The 16,198-nt window shown below is 56.5% G+C and overlaps 1 protein-coding gene across 5 annotated transcripts in view; it reads right to left on the bottom strand.

Annotated features, from left to right (window-relative positions):
- UHRF1 (ubiquitin like with PHD and ring finger domains 1) overlaps nt 1–12,920 on the bottom strand; it is a 32,822-nt gene extending 19,902 nt beyond the window's left edge. For 2 of the 5 annotated variants that reach the window (XM_033400847.2, XM_033400849.2), the window contains exons 1-4: nt 12,763–12,919; nt 11,299–11,465; nt 2,613–2,888; nt 1,828–1,988 (exon numbers count right to left, since the gene is read on the bottom strand). In XM_033400847.2, coding sequence (XP_033256738.2) covers nt 1,828–1,988; nt 2,613–2,888; nt 11,299–11,451 — 590 coding nt within the window. In that variant the 5' untranslated portion in view covers nt 11,452–11,465; nt 12,763–12,919. Of the gene's footprint in view, nt 1–1,827; nt 1,989–2,612; nt 2,889–11,298; nt 11,466–12,101; nt 12,247–12,762 lie in introns of those variants that run through there. The other 3 variants (XR_004475454.2, XM_033400848.2, XM_004277239.3) reach the window with 3 other exon arrangements.
- Nucleotides 12,921–16,198: the final 3,278 nt, after the last annotated feature.

The following is a 16,198-nucleotide window of genomic DNA, read 5'->3' as shown; positions in this document are numbered from 1 at the left end:
GCCACCTTAGTTTTGGACTTCTGGCCTCCAGGACTGTGAGAGAATAAACTGTCAGAGCAATGCTAGTGGTACTTTGTTACGGCAGCCATAGGAAACTAAGACAGCAGGAAATGCGGGGAGGGAAGAACTTAACTTCTTCCACATACATGTGTTGAAAGTGATTTTTGTAAAGGGATATACATTATTTCGTTTATGTAAATGCAACATACTAGAGATTAGAAAATGATAGGAAGTCATTATTCTGGATATGCAGGAATATTCCAGCCGCCTCAAAAAAGGCATAAAATAATTGAGCTAAAAGTAGCATATTCTATTAGCAACAAAGTTAAGCCTCAGCTGTGAGAGGGACAACCCCAAATCTATTGAGACTAGCTCTATAGCCTGGTACTCATTATTTTTCCTAACAAACCACCAAGTACAAGGGCTGCCCAGCTTTTCCTGTGAAGGACCAGATAGTCAATATTTTCGGCTTTGTCATCGGAAGGTGTCTGTTGTGAACATTCAACTCGGCTGCTATTACCACGAGAGCAGTCACAGACAAGGTGTAAACGAATGGGTATTGGTGTGTTTCGATAAAGCTTTATTTACAAAAACAGGCTGTGGGCCAGATCTGGTCTGAGAACTAGAGTTTGCAACCCCTGACCAAGAGGATGGGAATGTTGCAAAAACTGCAATTCACTCATCCAATTACTCCCGTAATTCTTAGAGCTAAGCTTAGGATGTGCCAGAAACCGATGTAGACAGTAGGGACCCAGCAGAGAACCACAGAATGTGAGCTCCCTGTAGGCAGGCACGCTTGCCCTCTGTTAGGTACTGAACTGTATCCCCCAAATTCATACACTGAAGCCCTAACACTCAATGTGACTGTATTTGGAGACAGGGCCTTTAGGGGGTGTCATCAAAGTTAAATGAGGTCAAAAAGGCAGGGCCCTAATCTAAGGGGATTGGTGTCCTTATCAGAGGAGGAAAAGACACCAGAGCTCACTTGCTTGCACTCTCTTTCTCTCGCTCGCTCGCTCGCTCGCTCGCTCCATGCACACAAAGGCCATGTGAGGATGCAGTGAGAAGACAGCCATCTACAAGCCAGGAAGAGAGCCCTCACTGGAAACTAACCCTGACTGCACACTGATCTTGGGACTCTCAGCCTCCAGAACCGTGAGAAAATAAACATCTGGGCTTCCCTGGTGGTGCAGTGGTTGAGAGTCTGCCTGCCGATGCAGGGGACACGGGTTTGTGCCCCGGTCCGGGAGGATCCCACATGCCGCGGAGCAGCTGGGCCCGTGAGCCATGGCCGCTGGGCCTGTGCGTCCAGAGCCTGTGCTCCGCAACGGGAGAGGCCACAACAGTGAGAGGCCCGTGTACCGCAAAAAATAAAAAAATAAAATAAACGGCTAAGGTTGAAGCCGCCCAGCCTGTGGTATGGTATGTTGTTACAGCCGCCAGAGCCCACTCAGACACCCTCTGTGTTCACAGACAGGAATCCCCCATGCCTATCGCAGGGCCTGGCACACAGTGAGTGCTCCATAAGTACTGTGTATTCCGGAGAGGGAGAGAGAGGACACCTAAGATGGTTTCACACAGTGCTATGTGGTATGAAGAAGACGGCACAGGAAACAGGCAGACTGCAACCCTGAGGGGACGACTGGGCAGGGTTTTCCGACGAGGTCCCCACGACGCTGGTCCTCAGGGTGGGGGGGCCTCTGTGTGGTTTGGGAGCACAAGGGTGGGGTCTCGAATTCCGATCATCACCCCCAACGCAGTTCCAAACTCCAGGTCCCACGTCCACGGAGCCGCTGCCCCAGGCCCGCCTGCCCCGCGGATACTCACTCGTCATATTTCACGTGATAGACGATATCGTCCTCCAGCTTCGGGCTGGAGGTGGAGCTGCAGGGCTCGTCCTGGGCCAGCACCTTCCTCGTCACCCTGATGACCTTGGCCTCAAACCACGCACCCATGTTCGTGTCCCTCGCGTCCACGTACTCGCCAGCCTGCGGGGGCAGAGAGCTCTCACTCGGCCCAGGGAAGGGATGCCTGACGAGCAAAACCGCCAAGAGCCTGCTTTGGTTCCTGCGCCCGGATGCTTCTCACTGTGGCACTGAGGACGCGGGGCCTGGGTCGTTCTCCAGAGGGAGGCGGTCCCGGGCCCTGGGGGGGTCGGAGCAGCATCCCTGGCCCCACCCACTCGATGCCAGGCGACCCCCAAGTCATGACAACCACAGATGTCCCCAGGCACCGCCCAGTGTCCCTGGGGGCAGAACACCCCTGCCGCGTGGCCCAGGGAGGCCAGAACTGCCCATTTTTCCGTAGAAGCTGGGAATCCAGATCCTTCCGTGAAATGTCATGATCTTAGAGGGAGGATGGCAGCGGATCAGCACTTTGACAGCCCCTGCGAGGACCACAGGGAAGACACCCACAGGCCCGGACATGGGATTCTACTTTAGGGGTTAGGAAGGAATCCCTGAGTACCTATGTTTACACCAAGGAACCCTGGGGAGATGGTCACGACAGGACGGGGGTGCCCAGCCTCGGGGATGGAGGGCTGGGGGGCGCTCCCGGGGTACAGGCGCCAACTGGGCGGAGCACATCGACCCCGGCCTCCGCGGGAGCCCCACCTTGTAGAGGCCCAGCTCCGTCTCATCCCACTCATCCTCGTCGGCCTTCCCTTCCGGCTCGGCCGCGGCCTCGCCACTGTTGGAGGACTTGTCAGACTCGCTCTGGGCCAGGCAGCAGCCAGAGTCCGTGTCGGAGAGCTCAGAGTCCCTCTCCTTGCTGCCACCACCGGTGCCACCGCCGCTGGGGGCGGGCAGCACGAGGCTCTGCCGGACCAGCAGCTGGATGGTATCGTTCAGGCGGACGTCATAGTCAAACAGCGTGTGGCCGTCCTCCATCTGCAGGGACACAGGACTAGGTCAGCAGACACAGAGAGCTCACCATGGGCGAAAGACCGCACCAGCCCTCGCGGAGGCCCCGCCCTGGAACAGACCACCGGCAAGTGAAACCTGCCCACGCCCCGGGGTGCCCAGTGACCACTTCCTCAGGGTCCCCAGGCCCTCTCAAGTGAGGACGGCTGCTGCCACTTGGGGAACGTTCCCCGGGAGCACACAGCCTAACCCCGCTGTGCCGTGGCTACGCATCGGGTATCAGGGGAGGTGTTAATACTTTATGTGCTTTGGAACTTCTGTTACAGTAAACACACATCACCTGTACCCCTGGCTCTCAATCGAGGGTGATCCTGCCCCCAGGGGACGCTGGGCGATGTCTTAGGGACATTTTTGGTTGTCATGATGGGGTTGGGGGCGCTAAGGATCCCCAGGATGGCCCCCACAGAGAATGACCTGCCCTGATGTCCACAGTGCCGGGGAGGGCGAGGGGGGGAAGCTGGCCTGCATGAACCAAAGGGTGGGTGCCCCGTGACATCCACCAGGTGCCTTATAAGGCTCTAGCTCAAACCTCATCCACTCAGGCCGCCTCTCTATTAACTCCTTTGTGCTAATGAATTCCACCCACACTAGTCACTGGCTGATGGGTAGCCTGGGAGCCGGTGGGGCATGACTCATCAGGTGTGTGAAGGAGTTTGTCTTCTGAACTGCATCTCTAGGGCATCCCTAGGGCACAAAAGGCTTTGCACTGGGGCTTTTATTAGAAGCTGCCCCAGGGCACTCCACCAACACTCAACGATGATCCTCGGCCTCCAGAAGACCCTAAGGCAGGCTCTGCTGACCTCCGGTGATCACTCTGTTGGTGGGGGGGGGGGGCCCATCATGGACACCGCAGGGGGTGAAGGTTGAGCAGCACCCCCTGGATGCTGGGAGCACCCCCCACCCCGGTCGTGACAACCAACTGATGGCCTCAGACATCACCCAGTGCCCCCAGGCAGAACAACCTGGTTCAGAAGCGGTGCCCTAAAGGAAGGAAGAACACACAAAAGATCGGCTTTCCCTCCTTCCCACTTTTCAACCCAAAGCTGGTGGTTCAAAGGGCTGATTGCCATTGATATGCAAACAGCACCTGGGGTCACAGGGAAGACAAGTTCCAGGGCACTTGCTGCAGTAGTTGTTAATCCTTATTCATCTTATTCATTGCAAACCTGAGGATCAGATGGCTGATTGACCCCTCTTCCGGAGAAAGGCACATCTGAACACGCCAACACTTGCCTGCAGCTGCAGGGGCCACCAGGGTCCCTCCAAAGCCCACCCTGGACATCCGGGCCTGCGCTACCTGTTCACCCGGAGCCCAGCAAGAGCCTCCAATGTGCCCACCACTGCCCAGATGTCAGAGGGGGCCAGGGAGTGAGAGAGCGCCAGTCCTCCAACACAGGGCCGACCCAGGACAGCCGTGACAGCGGGGAGAGATGACACGTGTGGTCACAGCAGCATGACGCTCAGAAGCCCAAGGGTGGAGCAACCCAGGGTCCACTGACGGGTGAATGGATCAACACAGGGTGGCCATCCTCCCTAAAAAGGGGTGAAGCACTGACACTTGCTACACTGTGGATGGACCCTGAGAACACGATGCTCAGAGACAGAAGCCAGACACCAAAGGCCACACACTGCCAGAATCCACGGATAGGACGTCCCTAGAGGAATCAAACAGAAATTGGATTCGCGGTGGCCACGGGCTGGGGAGGGGGGTAAGGGAGTGATCAATAAACGGTGCAGGACTTCCTTTGAAGGTGATGAAAATGTCCCCAAATCGACTGTGGTGATGGTTCAAGTCCCCGTGAATACACTGAAAACCAGTGAATTGCACACTTTAAATGGGTACATTGTATGGTATGCAAATTATATCCCACTAAAGATTTTTTTTTTTTAAAGAAGCATCTGAAAAGGCTACAGACTGTATGATGCCAACTATAAGACGTTCTGGAAGAGGCACGACTATGGAGACATTAAAAGGATCAGTGGCGGCCAGGAGGTAAAGGAAGGGAGGAAGGGAGGGAGGGAGGGAGGGAGGGACGAACAGGCGGAACACAGAGGCTTTTCAGGGCAGTGACACTATTCTGTATGACACCATAACGGTGGCTACACATCATTACACATTTGTCCAAACCCATAGAGTGTACAACGCCAAGAGTGAACCCAAATGTAATCTATGGACTCTGGGTGATGTTAATACATCAGCATAGGTTTATCAGTTGCACCAAATGCACCATCTGGTGGGAGACAACTGTGCACAGTGGTGGTGGGGGCGGGGCAGGGGGTATATGGGCAATCTCTACCTTCCTCTTAATTCTGCTGTGAACCTAAAACTGCTCTAAAAATATAAAGTTTGTTAATTTCTAAAAAAAAAAAAAAAAAGTAGATGGAAAAAATAAAAATAGATGGAGAAAGACAAGTGTCTCCAGCACCACTATCATAAGGAAACCAGCAGAGAGTAAGCCAAACGTCATTAAAAACGATGACAGGATGCAGGCACCCGGTGCCCAGTGCCTCCACAGCCGGGGAGACACCCCTCAGCACTGCGGACATTCGGGGCCGGTCATTCTCTGTGTGGGGCTGTCCTGTGCACCGTGGGGTGTGGAGCAGCCTCCCTGGCCCCATCCACTCGATGCCAGGAGCAGCCTCCCAGTCGTGACAACCGCAGACGTCCCCAGACACCACCCAGTGTTCCCAGCGGGGCTGCATGGCCCCGGGTGAGAACCACTGAGCTAGAGGCCCTCAGGTGCGCACCGGAGGGACAGGTAGCCCAGCGCCCACTATGCTCACGGCAGCATCGTTTGCAAGCAAAACCGTGACTGGTTCCTACCAAGGCATGTTACACAGCTGCGTGTGACAGTTAAACGCAGGAAAGTAGATGCGTCTGCCACACACGTCAAGGGAGGGAGGATGGTTTCAGAGGATGGGAAATAAACGGAAGCACCCGGAGGGGGGAGGCAGGGGGGAGAGCCGGGGCCGGGCTTCTGTTTTGCAAGGAGCACTGGGACGGAGGTCAAGTGGGAGATGGGGCAGCAGAGCTAAGGGGGGAAGCGGAATGCACCAGAATGGAAGCGGGGGGGTGTGCAGGGAGCAGCGGGGAGCAGGGGTGGTCAGGACCGGGCCAAGGACCCGCGGCTAAAGACGGGGGTGGGGGGGGGAGGAATCCTGAGGGAGCCATGGAGGAGCCGGGTTGCATACCCACTGGTCTCCTCTCTCCCGGCATTTTCTACCCATGATACCAGCCCCACACGTCTGTGACGGGTCTGAGAGCCCGAGAGACAAGAGGCACTCGCACCCACACACCCGCACACACACACACTCCCCCCTCCCAGTGCACATTGGACAGAGGCACAAGCAGGGTGGGCTGGGTACGGAAGGGGCCACGCGCTGGAGCAGGCTGGCCCAGGGCTCTGCCTACAGGACGGAATGCACAGGCTGGTCTGACTGCTTCCTGGGACCACCTCTGGAACATTCCAGAAGGGCCCCACAGTGGGCAGGAAGGCGCTCGCACAACCGCTTGCCATGGTGAGAGGGTGTGTGTCGGGTGTCCCTCTCCCCAACGCTGCTGGCCCGAAGCTGTGCACAGCCCCTCGGGAAGCGCAGCGGGGGAGGGCTGGCCCCAGGCAAAGGGACCAAATGTGCCGAGTCTAGGTTCCTTCTAAGACCCTAAAACTCCAACTGAGGCTACAGGCATTAATAAAAGCTGCGCAGAGTGAATGGCAGGCGAGCAGTACCTGAGGTTGCAGGTTCTCACGTTAAAATTAAACGTGCAGTTAAAATCCTGCATAACCAAAATTCCAGGTGAAAATCCCTTAAACTGCCTGTAGTAAAACATATACACATGGTTTGGGGCAGGCGACCCTGCTCCGCAGATTCAGGTGTAAAGGCAAAGCCGCCCAGGGCATTTAGATCACATCCCTCTCTTTTAATCGGGAAGTTTCCCGGACATTGGGAATTCTGGGCACACGCATGGCACAAAGTGGAATAAAACACAGAGACCGCTTTACAACACAGCTTCCTCTCCGAAGCCTGGATTCAAAGCTCACCACAGTGACACTTCCGGCTCACTTTCTGCCCCCTCGGGGCATTTTGTGGGGATACTTTTCAGGCGCTGAGTGCTGCCCAGAGGTAAAGAGCACAGGCTATAAACACCCCTGGGCTTGGCAAGGGGTGGTTCTCCTGCAGGCTTAGAGGCGGCCATCAAGAGCAGTGGAGGGTGTAAACCAGACCGCAGTCCCCCTAGGAGGGCGCGTGAGCTCCAGGCCAAGACGGACCTCCGGCCAGAGGAGGGCAGGGGGGTCTGTAACGCCTGATGGCCGGCCTGGGAGAGAAAGCACGTGAGACACCACGCGGCCTCCCCTCCTGGGGCTATGGCCCCAGCCCACACCTTCCCATCTAGACCTCCAGGCCTCCGCAGCAACCTGGGGTTCAGGCCAGACAGACTGATGGATGGACAGGGAGGGGAGGGAAGAAAAGGTACGAAGCAGGACCCCGGCCGTGGCACAGGGGCACATTTCCCACCAGGGCGGGGTGGGGGGACACGACACAGAGGCACAACCCTCTCTTCACGTCCCAGCCCATCCATGGGTAGGTCCTGACAAGTGAACTCTGCTCTCTGACCCCGCTGGGCCACAGCCGAGGCTATGCCCTGGAGCGGCATTTCGGGGGTCTGCAAGGCCTAGGCTCTCTATCGCGTGGTGACATCGTGATGTCACTGGCCATCTTCGGCCTCGTGATCCTGCAGGGGTACCAGAGCCTGTGCCTAAGGGAACGTGCCCTCGTGTTTTCTCGAGCTGTGAACTTTTCTCAGCTTCCAATTTCTAATAGGATAGGTGTTTTGTAAATAAAGTTCTACTACGACCTGAATCAGGACACACCCATTCATTTGTGCTCGGGGTTCAGTTCAGGACTTTCGATGGCAGAGGTGAGTGGACAGATCGCACAGCCCACAAACAGTTACCACTGGGTCCTTAACAGAAAGGGTTTGCTAATCCCTGACCTAGAGGGCATGTCTCCAGCCAGGAGCTCTGGGGGTGGGGAGGAAGGGACCCTCCCTCATGCAGCCCAGCCGGAAGGACAGGTCTCCAGGAGGAGACTGTCTTATTTGCCGCCTAACCCTGTCCTTTGGGAAAACGGGCTGACATTCAGGAAAAGCCAACCCAGCAGGGACATCTGGTGAGGCACTGTGTCACGAGTGACCCTCCAAAGGCCATTCCTAGGATGCCATTTCACCTGATCTTTCAGACTGCTTTCCTTAAGTAAATTACCTACTAAATCATCAGTTCTCAACTGGGGACAATTTTGCCCCCAGGGAGCACTTGGCAACATCTGGGGACTTTGTGATCTTTATGACTGGGGGAGGGTTCCTGGCATCAAGTGGGTCAGACCAGGGAGGCTGCTCCACACCCCACAGCGCCCAGGACGGCCCCCCACGGAGGATGATCTGGCCCTGATGTCAGCAGTGCCCAGGGGAAGGCCCTGCACCAAATGATTTATTGCTCCTTTACCGTGAACCAGGCGCGAAGCTCAAACACCAGCCCCCTCCCCGCACATCCCTGCATCCATGACCTCACTGAATTCTCACCGTGCACATGTGGTGGGTCCACAATTAGCCCCACCTGATGGGAAAGCACAGAGACTGACCCTGGCCAGAGACACTTGGCCAGGGCACTTGGGAAGATTAAGCGCAACCATTGTACCTGACTGCGTTAAAGGCACCACAAACAACAGCTACTGCTATTTTTCCGGGCAGCCAAAAAAAAAAAAGAGGCGCCAGATGCCTCTCGCCTTCGCCCAGGCTGGGCCGGCCGCCTGGCGTCCCTTCCCCCATTCGGCTCCCTGCATTTCCGTCAATCAAGTGACATAACCGCCAACCTATTCAACCTAAGTGAGCCGCCACGAAACCCTCCCATATCCTGGAGAAAGACTCAACTCTTGTTCTGCATTATTGGCTCCGTCGACCTCACTGCAGACCTTGGACTGAGATGCCGTTTCTTTATAAAGGAAAAACAAAAGAAGGGAAAGGATCTCGAACACTCTCTAGAACATTCCGTAAAAACAACAGCTCTCTTGCACCCGCTGGAAATTGCACTGCTTCCTATCGTGACTAGCCCAGTCTGTTTGTAGACCTGACTTGCTTCAAGGTGCTATTGCTGCGTGCCTTTGTTCCCCACCCTCCTGGCACCGTCCACACCTCCGGTGAGGCTGGGCCACTTCCTGGTCGCGCAACCTTGGGGAAATTGCATCACGGCTGAGGCCTGGCCTCCTTACCCGGAAGACAGAACTGGCTACGCATTGGCCCGCTGAGCGGGCTGAACGCAGAGTGAGCGCAGGGAAGGGGGTGAGTGGCAGTTAGAGGTCCCGTGGGAACGTGGAACCTTCTGAGAACTTCAAAAGCTGTGCTATGAGGAGAAAGGCAGGGTTCAGAGCTGTCTCTCAGCGCCGATATCCTGATTAGAGGCACGGTGCTTATCATCACACTTTTTAACTCACACAGACGTTACGAAGGCTTTCGTTAGCCTTCGTGTGGATCACCTATTATGTTCCTGATGCAGGGAGGCAGCGGTTTGGTTACATGGGTGTAGACGTTTGTCAAAACTCCAAAAAGTCCGCTTAAGACGTGTCTCTCACTATATGCAAATTACATCTAAAGAAACAAGAACCACATTGTACTCTAGTTAAGGACAGGCAATGCTGAAGGGTTTAGGGGGTGACGTGAACCAGTGCCTGGAACTTTCTCTGCAATGCATCCCCCAAAATAAGATGGATTGGTGGACGGATAGAGGCAAGGGAGACAGCTGCAGTGATAAAGCAAACGTGGGAAATGTCAGTGCTAAGAGCCACGGGTAGGTGTTTAGGTGTTCATGGCTCTTTGAACTTTTCTGCGTGTCTTTGAATGTAAAGATTAAAATGCACGGTGCCCAGCCCACAGCAGGCACCCAGAAATATTCACTGCCTTGAACTTAAGGGAACTCGATCCAACCCGCCTTTGGATGATGCCACGAACTGTTTAGCCGGTGCCCGCAGGCGGTCTTCAGAAACTCGGTGGAAGGACCTTCTGCTGAACACAAAGACTGAGAGGCAAATCAAAATCAGTTTGGATGCTGCAAAGATGAGCCCCCGCTGGAGGAGAGGGGAGAGAAACAGCATCTCAGGGGAGCTCCACTCGCGGCCCTGCCTTTTCTCCACCCGCGCCACGCACGTGACCACAGTCAAATCCCCCAGTTCGCCAGCTCGGCTTTCCCTCCCCAAGGCGGGGAGCGTTAACTCAGATGCTTAAGACATTCAAGTCCTCGTATCTCGCACAGGAAGGAGGTTAAAGGTCTCGGAGGGCGCCTCAAGCCCAAGAAATTAATCATCAGGTCTCATTTTCAGGAGGCAGGCAGGATCCTCCCAGCCCTCAAAAAATCCTGGCCAGGCGGGGAGCATTTATTTTTCAATCTAGACACCAGATGGCGGCAGCACCCAGTTCAAAACGCGACAACAACAAAGTCAGAGAGCCCGACTGAACACTTTTAATCCCATGCGCTGTCTATGCCGAGGTCCCTACAGGCCACCCAACTCCAGGGTGGCCCCAGCAGATGGGAACAACACTTTCTGTCAGACCATCTCCCACTCAGGGAAATCCCACTCACAGCCTGGCCTGCCGTCCCCCCTGCCCACGCACCAACAAGAATGGACACCCTCAGGGGCGCCACTAGAGAAAATGTCCCCAAAGTGGGCAGCCCACAAACCAAGGGTGGCCATTTTCAATTGCTACAGGGGCTGGGGGTGGGGTGGGGGAATCTTGAAGAAAGGAAACCTAGGAGCAGGGCCAGCTGAGCCCGCGGAAAGCACAAACCCCTGATCAGGGGCGGCCCCGCTGCCGCCAGAGAGGAGGCCCAGAAGTGGCGGAAATTCCTGATTAGCAAGCACCATCTCCGACTCTGAATAAGCTGATCCAAATTTCTAGAAAACCCTGTGGGGGTCGGAAGCTAAATAGGTGCAGACCGTGGGCCATCAGCGTGCGTGTTTCAAAGAAAAACCTGGTCCCTTCCGTCCTAGCGTCTCAGTATTGATTCTAGGCTCTTCCTCGAGATTCATCAGCCCTCCATCGGCCACCTCCAACTTATTTTTTCTAGAAATTATTTTGAGGGGAGGGTAAAAAAAAAAAAAAGGCGGGGGTGGGGGTGGGCTGGGAGTTTAAAAGCCCCCAGACGCAACAGATTCGAGTGCCTGATGTGTCAGTCTAGGCGTCGAGAGCCTTTGTTCCTCGCTCAGACACTGGAGGTTTCTGTGGAGAAGCGGACCGGACGACAGGGGAAGAGTGTGTGTGCGGTGCCTGGATTGAGGCAAGAACAAAGGTGCTGGGCGGGCAGGCGGGCAGCCTGCAGGGCGGGTTTACCTGCTTGCCCCGGTAGAAAAGCCTCTGCAGGCCTGGCTCCACATGGAACAGCTCCTGGATCTTCTTCCTCAGCTCTTCCACTTTAGTCAGCCTGGACAAGGAGTCCACAGTGTGGGCCACCTTCCCATCCATGGTGCGAACCTGGATCCACATGGTGCCTGCTGGTGCTAGGAGGACAAGAGAGCAGGACCCCTCGGTCAGTGCTGCCGTCACCACCACCACCGGGCTGTACCATACTCAGGTCATCCTTGCTATGAATGTCCAGACTGTGGACACCGGGCAACTCTTGGAACGCCCTCCCAGCCCCGAAATCCCCCTAGACTGCCGCGGCTGGCCCAGTGCCTGGCTGAGTGAATTAAGGAGTTAATGCATTAGCACCGGTGGAGGACTGAGGAGGGAGAGGAAATTAGCGGAGAGGAAAAAGCATCCCGGACCACTCAGTCAACCCACCCTGCCTTTCACAGAGGGAAAAAAAACACCAGCGTCCAGAGGAGGAAGGGGGACACAGCCAAACGGTCAGGGGCCGAGTTTGTTCATTCATCCATTCATTCATTCCCTGGGTGAATACTGACGCAAGAGGAACCCAAAAGTCCGGCTCGGGTTGGAACTTCAGAAGTCCCAGGGAACTCAACTAAGTGTACCGAAGGGGAAGGAGCCCACCAGAGACCCGGGAGCTCGGGACCCCCGGTGCTCGCGGCCCCCCGCCGCCGCCCCCGCGCGCGTGCGCGACACACCCGCCCCGCGGTGGCCATGGCAACCGGCCGCCCCGTCCCGGTCGCCCCCGCGCGCGCAGCGCTACTCACCTCAGCCCCACGGCTGTCCCGAGCTCCAGCCTGCGTTTCACGGACCCCGACGCACGGCCCCGGAGCCCCTCTTGTTCTCCCGCCCGCCCGCGCGGGCCAAGCCGGCGAGCCCACGCCCACCCCCACCGCCAGGACCTGCCGAGGGGCCCGCGCGCCAAGTCCCGCCCCCTTCACTTGAGCCGCCTCGATCATTGGCTCCGCCGCGGCCGGCCGCCCCGCCCTGCTCGCTCCCCATTGGCCCAGACGCGCCCGGGGAACTAAGGGCGCGCGAAATCGGGCTCGGGCGCGACAATTGAATCGCGGGGCACCCCGCGCGCAGGCGCGGAGCCTGACATCCTCCCCCGCGGCTCGCCGGGCCCTCCCCCACCCAGCCGGCGCGACCCCCGCGGGGCGCCAGGGATGTGCCGCTCGCCCCTGCCCGAGCCCGGGCTGCCAGGGGCGACTCCTAAGGGCCGGCAGGGCTGGGGGCAGAGCCCGAGACCGCGTGTAGGGCAGCCCTGGCGCGGGGGACGCGTGCGCCCGTGCTGGCCGAGAGTCCCGGAAAGTTTTGCAAAGTCAAGGCGCCGGGTGCGCCGAGTCCTGCCCGCCCCCCACCCCCGCCCACCCGCGCCCTGGCCCGGGCTGGCACCCCAATCCGCCTGACTGCTCACGATTCACTCGCCTGATTTTGCGCCGGCCCTTCTGAGGATGGCAAAGGAACCGCGTGTGTGGCTGGGACCCCGCGCGAACGTGCGTGCGATCCCGAGCGCCCGGACGGCCACCACTGCCCGCTGCGCTGCCAGCTGCTCTGATTTTTTTCCCGCGAAAACTTGGCGTTTGGGAGTTGCGGGGCCACAGGAGGCCGCGCCGGGGGCGGGCGCCTGCCTGGTGATTGGCCGCCGCAGTGGCGGGAAGCGAGAAAGGGGGTGGGGGGCGCCCCCGCCTCTGTCCACCCCCCCCTCCGCCCAGCGGGCCACGGCCCCGCCCAGCCCTGCGCGCTCTGCTGGGCGCGCCCAGCGTGTAATGGGGTCGGGTGGCGGGACCTGAGTCCCCCCACACCATGGGTGCCCTTCAGGAGCCCTAGGGATCCCTCCGGGGGCAGGGGCCCCCAGCGTTGAGACCCCCGACCTCCTAAGTCCGTTGCTTCAGCCCCTCTCCCCAGGCATGCACTGACCAGTAGGGCAGGAAGGCGGGAAACAATGTCTAAATTCTGCCGGAGAATTTGAGGGGACCCCCCCAGGAGACCGCCTGCACCCGATGACGGGCCTCATCGCCCCAGCCTGATTTCCTAGCGTCAGGGCTCGCCAGCGCTCCCCACCCTACCCACCCGCAGGGCTTGTTTGCTGGTTTTTCCCGCCTCGTTTTCCCGCCTTCTCCGGGCTGTCCAGGCGGGCAGAGCTGCCCTCCCCCCTCCGCCCTGCCTGCTCTGCTCTGGCCAGTCTTGGCGGGCATACAGTGACCCATGCTAGACACCTACAAAGTGCCTGAACAGGGTGCTCAGAGCTGGAAGCGTAAGAGTGGGCAAGGTCGACCCTGTTGGTGGTCTCCCGGGACGTTACATTCTTATCTGGGGAGACCAGCAAGAAATGAATAAATAAAGCAAATCATTTCAGATACCGCACATGCAATGAAGACAGGACAAGAGCTGGAGAGTGACCAGCGGCCGTATGGGGGGTGGGGAGAGAGGGTACTCTGGTTAAGGTGGAGAGGTGGGCCTCTCTGAGCAGATGACATTTGAGCTGAGATCTGAGATGAGAAACCAAGGACAGATGGGTCAAGGCGGGAAGAGCAAACTCAGAGGCCGGAAAAGGCTTAGCGATGGACAGAGAGCAGGGCAGACACAGCAAAGGGGAGGGCCGGTGGGAGCTGAGGAGGTCAGAGGGGTGTCTATAAGACCTCGCAGGCCACCAGGAGGACTTTGGTCTTTCTCCTGAGGGCAGTGTGTAGCATGGGAGGGCTGTGAGCAGAAAAGCGATGAGCTCCAATTTATGTTTTTACAAGGCTTCTCTCGCCACATGTAGAGTTCCTTCTGTCTTGGCGCTGGTACTTCTGCTTTTGTTTCCCCTGGCGGTAGACAGATTAATGGCCCCCCAAAGATGTCCACATCTTAATCCCTGGAGTCTGTGAATATAGAAACTTCCATGGCAAAAGGGACTTTGCAGAGGGGATTAAATTAAACATCGTCAGATGGGGAGATTAACCTAGATTATCTGTACTGGCCCAATGTCATCACAAGGGTCCTAATAAATGACAAAGGGCGGGAGGGTCGAGTCAAAGACACAAGGATGGAAAGAGAGGATGGAGTGATGAAACTTAAAGGCAAGGAATGCGAGAAGCCTCTAGAAGCTGGAAAAGGCAAGGGACAGATTCCCTCCTAGAACCCTAGAATGTAATCCTGCCAACACCTTGATTTTAGCTCCATTTCAGACTTCTGACCTCCAGAACTGTAAGAGAATTAATTTGTGTTGTTTTAAAGCACGGACTTTGTGGACATTTGTTATAGCAGCCAGAGGAAACTAATACACGAAGTCCAGGTGCTCCTGTTAATTTTCTCCACCTTCAGGACTTCCTCAATGCAACTGATTGCATTTCTGGGTGCTCAGCCATCAGCCACATGGAGACCACGTCACAGAACGGGTAGGCAGGCCTCCCAGAGCTTGTGAGGCAGATGAAATCTTCCACATTGACAACAGCTGCCCCAGGAACCCAGCCTGCTCCTGGCGTGAGCATAGCATCCATTTGTGCCGGCTGTTGCTAAAACTCAACGTGGCCGAAAGAAGAAATAGACCATATATTCTTCATGTACATTTGGTGCAGGGCACAGCCCAGGCTCCTTGGATGAGGTTAAGTGACACAGAAAGAGGTGTCTGGCTTTCCCTGAAGAAAAGACCTGGAGTGGTGGGGATGCAGGGCCCCATTTCTCTAGTCATTTCGAGAAAGTCAGAGGGGTTGCTTGGGTTAATTAACTATGAGCAAGAGACTATGCCAAGCATCTCCAAAAGAAGCTTAGTAACTAGTTAGGAAGACAAGACATCGATGTCTGCAAAAGACATCACATCCAATAAAGCAAGATATGACAGAGTAAATGAGGTCTGCCAGAGCCTGGAGAACAGATACTTTGTAGAGCCTCTTCTGCTTCAGACCCTCCCCCTGCTTAGGCACCGGCCCACGCGCGAATTGGACACCACGAATAACTGCTAGGGTGCCAAGGGCCCCAGTTTCCCTTTTGCAGAACGATATGCTCTCGACAGTCATTAAGTCATTCAACAAACTTTAATTGTCCTCCCTTGCCTGAACCAGGCTCTGGGTTTGGCAAACAAATTCCTGCCCTAGAGGGACTTCCCAACCAATGGAGGAGACGCTGGCATAAAGATGAGTGTCAGCTGTGCAGAGAGAGAGAATGCTTCGTGGTGGCATCCGCGTTCACATGGAGCCCACCGCGCTCTGAGCATCTTCAAGACACAGCAGATTCCATGTCCTGGCCATGGCTATCATTTTCCTTCTAACACACACTGATATAAATATAGAGCTATTAAGGTGGAAACGACTGGGAATTCCCTGGCAGTCCAGTGGTTAAGACTCCGAGATTTCACTGCTGAGGGCACGGGTTCAATCCCTGCTCTGGGAGCTAAGAGCCCACAAGCTTCATGGTGTGGCCAAAACAAACAAACAGACAAAAGGTGAAAACGATTATCTGTGTAGGACCCAGCATCAATCTGTGAACCCTGAGAAGGGGGTGCACACACCCACATTTGGGGGCCATCGGATGGGGCAGAAAATACCCCTGGGCTCATGCCCTGTGCCTCTCCATCTGTAAATAGAGCTCACGATGCCTGCCTCACCACAGGGCCTGGAAGAATTCTTCCCACCCAGGCCCCTAGACCTCTGGCAGGATGACAGTTGTTCCCTAGTCGCCAGCAATGTTGGGATCTTGTGGTTTTCTTGTTCGTTTGTTCGTTATTTCCTAGGAAAAAGAGGTCAGGCTACCATTTCACCAACCAGTGAGGACTTTGGGATTCCCAAGCAGCCGCCCACTCCCAACAGCCTTGCCTCTCATCCTGGCCATTGGGGAACCCTTCCCGGAACCCTGGCTGGATGATGTCACAGACAGATGACGT

The sequence above is a fragment of the Orcinus orca genome, chromosome 3, assembly GCF_937001465.1.
Source record: "Orcinus orca chromosome 3, mOrcOrc1.1, whole genome shotgun sequence".
NCBI lineage: Eukaryota > Metazoa > Chordata > Mammalia > Artiodactyla > Delphinidae > Orcinus > Orcinus orca.
The sequence above is the reverse complement of the archived record's forward strand: the minus strand, read 5'-3'. Positions and strand labels throughout refer to the sequence as shown.